We start from the raw sequence: 10,039 nt of genomic DNA on the forward strand, positions 1-10,039 counted from the left end.
AATTTGGGGCCTAGCTCATGGGAAAAAAAAACTTAACAGCGTTTCAGATTGCTTTTTAAGACAACTTCAGAATACAGACCCACTTGAAATGTTTCGCTATCACGGCCGTGTTCAAGGGAGAAAAATTCCCTGGGACGCTGCAGGAAGGCCCACGGAAGAGCAGAGCTGCACTTTCTGTCCGCTGCGTGAAGCTCACGGCGGACTCATCTCCGGGGTCGTCCTACAGCCCCGGAGAATACACTCGGGTGTGCATCGTCTGGGCTGAAAAGAAGCACGCCCAGGTGTTAAGTTCGCGATTTTAACTGATGATTATTTTAAATTTGCCAGGAGGACGTGGTATCTGGAGAGGGATCTGTGGCTTCTCTGGACACATCGGGGTAATCCACTCTCTGCAGAGACACGTTCACTGAGGATGACAAGTCCAAACGAAGACGTGCCTTCTCTCCCAGTGGGCCGAGCAGTCTGGGCCGCCCTGCCTGCATTGACCGGCAGAAACCTCTTTGGTGAGTATTCTTCAAAGCCTTCTGCTCTGAGAATTTGAGGGAGGTTTAAGGCTCCTGAAAGCTTTTCTTATTCTTATTTAGGGCCAGCTTCACGGGGACAGCCCTGGGTTTGGCTTATTGCTTTTGCTGTTATCATCTCGACATTCCTAATACTTTTTCATGAGAGGCCCTGTGTTTTCATCTTGCCCGGGGCCCTGCACATTTATTAGTCAGCACCACCCTCATTCGTTCCTTTCCCAAATTAATGTACTTTACGCTCACATTTTTCTCCTGCTATTTCAGTGTTACCTCTTACTAATTTTGGTTACCAAACACTGACTCTTGGTCTTTTTGTTTTCTCTTTATTTTCTCTCCCTTCCTTTATTTCTCTTTTTCTTTTCTGCTACTTCCTTCCCCAAGCAGTGGTTAGCAGGATGGATGGATGTGAGAGGCTGCCTGGGGTCAGTTCAGTTCCTGCCACATATTAGCGGGGAGGCCCTGGGCTGGTTACTCAGTCTCTTCGGGTCTTTGTCTGTGAATTAGGAAGAATTATTGTACATATCTCATGGATTTTATGACAATTAAATAAATTAAGTATCTGTAAAGCATTAGGACATTGCTTTATACAGAATAAGTGCTAAACAAGTATTTATTAAGTACTTTAGTAATCTCCTATCCTCATAATGCACTTGCTGTGTTTAAATCTACTCAAGTTTCATTTTCCACTTTTACATTATTTCTTTTTAAAATTCCTCTCACATTGTATTTTATTTTTTATCTTATTTATTTATTAAAAATAATATTCTATACTTTTTCATTTTTTATTTATTTATCTGAAGTCCTCTCTACACCCAGCATGGGCTTGAACTCACAACCCTGAGACCAAGAGTTGTAGGCTTCACAGGTTGAGCCAGCCAGGCGCCCTGTCTTCTCACATTTTAAATCTATTTTGGCATTAATCATTTTGCTCAAGCTTTACTTAATTCCATTCATTACATCCCTCTAATATTTTTATTCTTCTGCTCTTTCTTCTCTGTACTTCATACACTAGGTGACTTTCTTAAAAGATCTGATTCTCAATCTCCTTTACTGGGTCACCTCCTGCCTTCTGTTACAACTTCTCTTGTTTTTCTCTGCCTTCTATTCTACTCAGCTTTATTCTGTACCCATTTATTTCTCATTTAAGGTGTTTTGCATACCTTCCAGATATTTTATGTATTTTCTTTATGCTTTTTTACAACCACTTATGTACAGAGCTGTCCTCCTTTTTCCTGTAACTAGATCTCTAGCATCCCATAAGTGCTTCTGCTTTTCCCTGATTTCACAAGTGGATGTGTGGAACTTTTATTCTTCTTCCCTCCGATATCCTTTAAAAATTTTTTTACACATAATTCTTAAAATTCTAGCATTCTCCTTTTTCCTCATGCTGTATCATTTTTGAGCATCATTTCTCTCATTACTGTAGAGTCTATTTCTTATTTTACACTTTTCCTTCACGGATTTACATGTTTCATTTTTATTTTCTCTTTCTTCATTCTTACTCCTCTTTCCACTCATCCTCCTCAATTTCTTCTTTTCCCTCTTTATGTATGCTCATCCTCTTATTAAATGTTTTATATTACTTTTTAATGTTTGTGTGTTAAACAAGATTTCCAGTTTTATTTTAATAATGCTTTTAATCTGTAAATTTTTACTATCTATCTATCTATATATATATATATTTGTCTAGAAATTCAGGTATTCTTTTTTAATTCTATATCTTTACTCCTTGCCTCTTGACTTAATTTTTCTTTGTTTTTGATACTTGTCTTTCATTTTTTAGACCACCTTAATGCAAACCTTTTGCTGTTTGACACACCCCTATTTTCATATTTTTTTGTTACTTTGTTCATCCTAAGCTTGTCTTTGTAGGGTAAGTCAGGGTCCACCAGAGAAACAGAACAAATGGGATGTGGAGAGAGAGACAGAGACAGAGAGAGAGACACAGAGAGAGATTTGAAGGAATTGGCTCACCCTGCTGTGGGGACTGGCAGGCCGCTGGGCTGGAGACCCAGGGAAGAGCTGACCTTACAGTTCTGGTCCCAAGGCAGGCTGGAGGCAGAATTTCTTTACTGATTGGATGACACCCACCACATTATGTAGGGTATTCTGATTTGCTCAAAATTACTGATTTAAATATTAATCTCATCTAAAAAATACCTTCAAGTAATATCCAGACTGGTGTTTGACCAAACACCTGGATACAGACAGCCTAGGCAAGATAACACATAAAATTAACTATCCCACCTCATGTATGGGGTAGCCCCTCAGAGCTCTGTCCCTGGGAATGCTCCTCTTCAGTCCCCTCCTCCTCAGGTTTTAGGATCTATCCTCTGCGTGTCCCATAGGCCATCGCTTTCTCCAAGCAGCCTTAGCTAGTGTGTATTTTTAAATGCTTTCAACAGATGCCATCCAGAGTGGTGCTCCATCTTGAGGGGATGGTTGCAAACAAAGGTCTCTGCACCGTTCTCTCAGAGAACCACAGAACGAGGTCAAAACACAAGACCACAAACTTTATTTTAAGCACGCTGTCTGTATTGCCTCCCCCTTCATTTCAGCCAGCCACTCCAGGAATAGATCGCGGTCTCCCTGGCCACCGCGGAGCTAGGGACGGCTGGATGGTAGGTGGGTAGGCAGAAGGGCCATAAGACTTTCTGACCAAAATCAAGCCCTCTTTTTCTCATTAAGCACTCCCCTGGTTCCTGTAAGTTTTCTGCTAGATCTCAGACTTCCAAAAACATTGATTCTGTTCATTGTTGCCAACTCCGTGGTTGCTCCCGTGGAGGAAGTGATTTTTGGAGCCCCCAACTCTGACGTTTCCATGACGTCACTCCTGCGTGTTTATCTGTAAAGAACATTTCTTGCAGGCGGGTTATAATTGACTCTGGCTTTTTTTTTTTTTTTTTTAACCCTGTCTGACAACATTCAGCTTTTAATCGTTATGGTTAGCCTACTTACGTTTGATTTATGTAATTTGTAATTTAGGTGGATTTAAGTCTACCATCTTGTGGTTTTTCTATTCGTCCCCGTTGTTATTTGTTTCTCTCTCCCCACCGCTTTTTCGTGTTATTCTGGATTAGCTTTAAGCAAGGATATGATGCAATCAAACATAATTATTTTCCACATAGTAGATGAGTTGAATGGCAAAGTTGAGCAAGAAAATTGAACTAATTATAAATGCATCACAGTACACCACAAAAGAGATTTTCAAGGCATGAATTAAAAAATAAATGGGGATGGGGCACCTGGGTGGCTCAGGCAGTTAAGGGTCTGCCTTCGGCTCAGGTCATGATCCCAGGGTCCTGGGATGGAGCCCCGCATCGGGCTCCCTGCTCGGCGGGGAGTCTGCTTCTCCCCTCCACTCGTGCTCTCTCTCTGTGTCTCAAATAAATAAATAAAATCTTAAAAAAAAATAAATGTGGAAGAATGAGCCAGGGAAGGAGGGCTATAGTGCTTATATGTGGGGAATAGAATCAGCATGACATTTCTTTGACTAGGGAAGTGAGAGTGTAGAATATATTGAAATGATCCTACTCTCAGCTCTGAACTCAATGAATGCTGCTGCCTGAGAGAGGAGCAGCAAACGTGGGGTACGAAGTCATGAGCGAGTTTGGGAAATGCGTGTGTGTGTGGTCAGTGCTTCTGGAGCTCAGGAGGAAGGTCTTGGGCAGAAGCCATCACTCAGGTAGTAATGAATCACTGCAAGTTCCTAAACGTGACAGGATTGTCCGAACGGGCACTGGGTTCGTGGACAACTTACTGCCATTCATTATATATCTGTATATCTTATTCATTCAACCTCATCAGAAAAAGCCCGTAGATGGGATTCTCATTCACCTAGCTTTGGCCAGCGTTATCACAGCTGTCTTCAGGGGCATCCCATATATAGTGACATCCTTTGGAATTAGAAATATTTTGGAGGATATTGGTTGTAAAGCAGTGCTATACATTTTTAGAGTGACATGGGGTGCTTATATTTGCACTTCTTCGCTACTAAGTACATCTCAGGCCATTATTATCAGTCCCGCTCATTCCAAGTGGGCATGGCTCAAGCCCAGAATCTTCACACTCATTCTGCCCTTGTTGATTTATTCCTGGATAAGCAGTGTGCTAATGAACACGTGTGTGATCATAAGTACTCCTGCCACCAACAGTCCCACTGAAGTTGGACTCGTGTATTGTCTGATGTTCTGTAAAACAAGACGGTTCACATACCATTATCAGTGTTATTTCAAAGTGTCATGTTTATGCTGGATTTCTTCTTTTTTTCTTCATGATTTGGACCAGTTTCCACATGGTGATTGTCCTATTCAGGCATCACAAGACACCCACGCATATCCACAGTCCCAGCCTCTCTCCACAATCTTTTCCCGAGACAAAAGCCACCCATACTATCCTCTTGCTAGTGAGCTGCTTTGTTTTCTTCTATGGGACTACCTTGGGTCTTTCCATTCATGTGAACTCTGTACATGAGAAAACCTGGTGCTGGAGAACCATCACTAGTTTTCTTTCATCTTGCCTTGGTGATGATTAAATATGGTAATAGAGTTTCCCCATCCACCTGTGCCATTTCAGATACGATCATTTCCCCTTGCTCATAATGGGGATTTCTACTGCATCTAAACAATACTGATAAAAATTATTTTAATTGCAGGAGAGCATGGTTTTAGAATCCTTATGAGTATAGACAGTAGTCCTGATTACCCCTAGATAAAAATTTGGGAAATATTAATCCATTTAGAGTCAATCTATGAAAGTCTCATCAAGAATAAAAGAGCACATTGTAGATGAATACATACAATATAACATACATATAAATTCTAAAAACAAAAAATTTTATCAGTAAAAAATTCTGATATAGTACAAATTAAAAAATGTAACTACATGGTTAAGAATCAAATTCAGGGTCATGAGTTCAAGCCCTGCGTTGGGCTCCATGCATGGGGCCTACCCAACAAAACAAAAGAAGTTAGGATGATGGTTACTTTTCAGGGAAAAGTGACTGACAGGTGACTGTGGCTGTCCCTGAGGGGCTGGCCGTACCTTATTTCTTGAACTAGATGGAGCTTACTTGTGGGTTTTCTGTGTGAAAATTTATTGACCTACATCCTTATGATTTGTGTGCTTCAAAAAGTTATGAATCCATTCTTTAAAAGTTTAAGGATGTTTTAAGTCAGTATGTATGTTATAAATCAATTCTTTAAGAGTTCACTCTAGGGCGCCTGGATGGCTCAGTCATTGAGCGTCTGCCTTTGGCTCAGGTCATGATCCCAGGGTCCTGGGATCGAGCCCCACATCGGGCTCCCTGCTCCGTGGGAAGCCTGCTTCTCCCTCTCCCGCTCCCCCGCTTGTGTTCCCTCTCTCACTGTGTCTCTGTCAAATAAATAAATAAAATCTTAAAAAAAAAAAAAAAAAAGAGTTCACTCTAAAGGGGCGCCTGGCTGGCTCAGTTGGAAGAGCACGTGACTCTTGATCTTGGGGTCATGAGTTCAAGCCCCATGTTGGGTGTAGAGATGACTTAAATAAATTTAGGAAAGAAAAGAGTTCATTTTAGTAAACGACAATCAGTAACATTAAAGAGACCTGAGGGACACGTAGAAAAAGGATCTAGAAGGAAAAGAGAACAGAGCACAGCTTGGTAGCACCCCCTTGCTTTTGCTCTCTAGAGCGCTTACTCGTAGACGCAAAATTGTGCTTCTATTTTAGCAACTTCTACACTGAGGCAAAGTGAAGTCATTGGAATCTGCTCAAAATGGAGAAAACCCTATATTATCACATGCCCCCCTGGTATTTACTCAGATTAATGATGACCTAGAAAGAAAACTCAACCCCCACTCCCAGTGAACTGCAGGAAAAATGATCTTGTCCCTTAGGAAAGCTGTGGAGTAAAAGAAATGGAAAACATCCCCACTGCTGAGAAGCCAGAGCCCCACAGCGGACCTCTAAGTAGAGAGGCATCCTAGATGCATTTCCTGAGGAGTTCAGGGAGCCCGAAGTCATAAACTTAGTTTGAGGTTTGTATTACTCATCTATTACTGTAACAAGTAACTCCAAATTCAGTGGCTTAAAAAAAAGACAGCATTTATTATCTCGTGTCATCTATAGGTCAGAGATTTAGGAGTGTCTCACCTGGGTAGTTGCAGCTCATGGTCTCTCATGAGGTTGCAAACAAGACGACAGCTGGAGCTCGGGTCATCTGAACGTTTGCCTGTGGCTGGAGGATCCTGAGCCATGTGCTCAGTAGGTGCAGGCAGGAAGACTCCCTTCCTCCCCCTGGGGGGCCTCTTCATAGGGCTGCCATGACTTAGCAACTGGCTTCCCAGAGAGCCAGATCCATCACGTAAGTTCGGTCACAAAAGACCAGCCCTGATACAGTGCCGTGGGGAGCTATGCAAGGGCATGAATATCAAGAGGTGAAGATCAGGGGCGCCTGGGTGGCTCAGTCGTTAAGCGTCTGCCTTCGGCTCAGGTCATGGTCCCAGGGTCCTGGGATCGAGCCCCGCATCGGGCTCCCTGCTCTGCGGGAAGCCTGCTTCTCCCTCTCCCACTCCCCCTGCTTGTGTTCCCTCTCTCGCTGTGTCTCTCTCTGTCAAATAAATAAATAAAATCTTTGAAAAAAAAAAAAAAAAAGAGGTGAAGATCACTGGGGGTCATCTTAGAGGCTGCCTCCAGAGCCTGGCCTCTGGCCACCAAGGATCTACGTCTCTTCCATATGCAAAACACACTCACCATTTCCCAAGAGGCCCCAGAGGTCTCAAAATATAACATTTAAATCGTATCTAGGTGTATGTAAGGTAACTTGGGTATAATTCCTTGGATCTGTCCCTTGAAGAACAGAGAAAGGAAACTGTGCACCAAAGGAGAAAATGCTGTCACCCCTGCAGGAGGCTTTGGACCCTTGACTCCAGAATTAATGTCTCTTGCTCCACCAGCCAAGCCACATAGGCCCCAGGAAGTAGCTTTTATTTGTCTACACAGATGGTTTTAGCGAACATAACTGCTGTTGATTAGTATTGTAAATACACTCTTGGACTCGGGGAAGACAGCTGAAGAAATAGTTCCAAGTCCATGGGGCCGATTCACTGAACAGAAGTGTAGTCACGTCTTCTGAGTGCTACTTGGTGTTCACTGGGGAGCTGTTGTTTGTTATGTTTGTTCTACGTCTAACCAACCATCCCGGCTTAGATAGAAGGGGTGTAAATAGCATCAATACAATAATCCTTATTCATTTACGTTCGGTTTGTAAGAGTGGGACTCGAAACGTGGAACCAACTGATTGTCTTCCGTAAATACTTATTAATACTTAATATGCTCACTGGCCACCTTTTGATGACTAAGAAAAACAAAACTAATGACAAAGGAGGAAAAGTGGAAAGCAATAGTGGAGAGCAATAGTTGGAATTACTGTGTTTTGCCAAATATTTATTGATGTAAAAAAAAATCAACCATTCATAGGGAAGGGAATGTCCCAGCAAATACAACCCCCCCCCCCACTTCGTGCCCTGAACTTCACTAGTTTGGGGATGATTTTACCTTCTAAACGATTTTTTTTAACCAGTTTGGAACACCCTCATGTGCTTTATAACCATTACCTGACATTTTTCATCAGATACGCACGAAGACTGTAATGACTGGTATATTGTAAACTTTTAAGTATTTTTTGAAGTGTAGCATCACACTCCTTTATTGTACCAAATGGAATCTAAAAACCATAGTGATTGAATACCTGCCAACATCCCCTGGAAAAAATAGAAAAGCATGCCCTTCTATGACACTTGGAAATTTTATATTGATTCTCTTGCTCCTTGAATGAGTTTTATGCCAATATAATGTATGGTTACTTAAAGTCCTTCTTTGATCATGCTACTGTACTAGTTTGCACCAAATATAAGTGTAAATATTGAAATCTGAGATTTTGCTGTTTGATGGGACCACAAATCTGTGTTATAATGAATTCTTTTAGTTTGAGTTATATTTGCATTTACTAGTAGTATGCAGTGCAAACAAAACATCACAAGTAGATAATAAATTTGAAAACCCCTTTACTGGAAGATTATCACAAGTAGATAATAAATTTGAAAACCCCTTTACTGGAAGATTTTAACAGAAGTAAATATGGAGTTTGTCACCTCCTTCTCCATGAAATCCCCTACAGCATATAAAACCACCTCAACTGAAGGACTATTTCCAATTGCTCTTTTATTGGACGCCCTGGATGGAAGGGATTTTACAATTTCCGAACTTCAGGTAGGTGGAAGCTTTTGAGAATTGTCTACTGGGAGACAGCATGATTTCAAAGAAAGCTGGGGAAGAGGAATCTAAATTAGAGGAGGATATGAAAGATCTAAAAACTGGTTTAGGCTTTTGGGCTCATAGCCTAATGAGTGAAACTTAGCAAAAGGGAAGCAAGCATAAAAAGCTTCCTAGCAGAGGATGGTTTCGATCCATCGACCTCTGGGTTATGGGCCCAGCACGCTCCCGCTGCGCCACTCTGCTTGCTGCATTTGGTCTTCTCTTGTGTCTATTAATGATTAAGGTCACCTTTTCCACGCTGAGAAAATGATCCTTCTTTTTTCTTAATTCCTTCCCTTCTGGTGGGTTTTTCGGAAAGTAGCTCTCCCACAACCAGGTGGCTAAGGGCCGTCCCTTCCGGGGCTGCGCTTTTCCAACCTGCCAAAAGAGCGTCCAAGCTCGGGAATTTTTTTTTTCCCCTTAATTTTGTTTCTCTGAGCCGCTCTTTGCTCAGAGAGCTGAGGAAGAGCGCGCCCAGCACAACGGGGTGGAGCCTTTTCGGGCGGAATCTGAGGAGCCCGAGCGGACCCTGAACCACCATCAGCGAGAGGAATCCTGTTGACCACTGCGCTTGTGTCGTCTCCAAAAGTCTCAAGGACAATCGTTTGGATTAAAAAAGAGTTTATTTGCTTGCAAGGGCGCAGATTTTCACAAGGACAATGCGCCCGGGAAAGGGGGAATAAACCCAATTTACTGCTCAAATGATTACATGGCGCCACAATTTCAACTGGATCTCGTTTGGAGCCGTTGTGACACACAGAGAGGAACTAAAAATGAGAAACTAATAAAGATAGGGGCTTCCAAACAGACCGTGTTAGGACGGCTGCGAACACCTGCCCCCGTTTGTCGCTGCCTCTCCGAGGACGCCAGGTCCTAGGGCCCGTCTGCACAGCGGTAAACCTCGTATCTTCACTAATGTCAGCTTCTGGAGGACGCGCGTTCGTGAGCTCGCTCGATCACACGGCTGCACCGGGGCTCGCACGCTCGTGTCTCCCTTTACTCCATTTCCCCGTCCGCAACTACACTGCGGGAGCGGCCGCAGCTGCGTTTACCTCTGCGCAGGAGTGGCGAGCGCAGCGGCCGGCCCGGCCCAGGATCCTTCTCCCATTCCCCGCTGCGCGCAAAGCCCTTCCCGAGACAGAGCCGGGGCGCGCACTGCACAACCCAGCCGGCGGGGGTCGGCGGGGGAGGTTGCGCACGGCCCTTCCCTGGTCAGAGCTGGGGCG

The 10,039-nt window shown here is 43.2% G+C and overlaps 1 protein-coding gene and 1 non-coding gene across 2 annotated transcripts; one reads left to right on the top strand and one right to left on the bottom strand.

Annotated features, from left to right (window-relative positions):
- Positions 1-4,121: 4,121 nt before the first annotated feature.
- Positions 4,122-9,375, top strand: LOC116628657 (vomeronasal type-1 receptor 1-like). The gene is made up of 3 exons (XM_032399021.1): positions 4,122-4,628; positions 4,759-4,977; positions 9,268-9,375. The coding sequence occupies exons 1-3, from the start codon at positions 4,122-4,124 to the stop codon at positions 9,373-9,375; spliced, it is 834 nt and encodes a 277-aa protein (XP_032254912.1).
- TRNAM-CAU lies at positions 8,946-9,017 on the bottom strand. Its single transcript has one exon. It is a non-coding gene; the product is annotated as a tRNA-Met (tRNA).
- Positions 9,376-10,039: the final 664 nt, after the last annotated feature.

This window comes from Phoca vitulina, unplaced genomic scaffold (genome assembly GCF_004348235.1).
Source record: "Phoca vitulina isolate PV1807 unplaced genomic scaffold, GSC_HSeal_1.0 scaffold125, whole genome shotgun sequence".
NCBI lineage: Eukaryota > Metazoa > Chordata > Mammalia > Carnivora > Phocidae > Phoca > Phoca vitulina.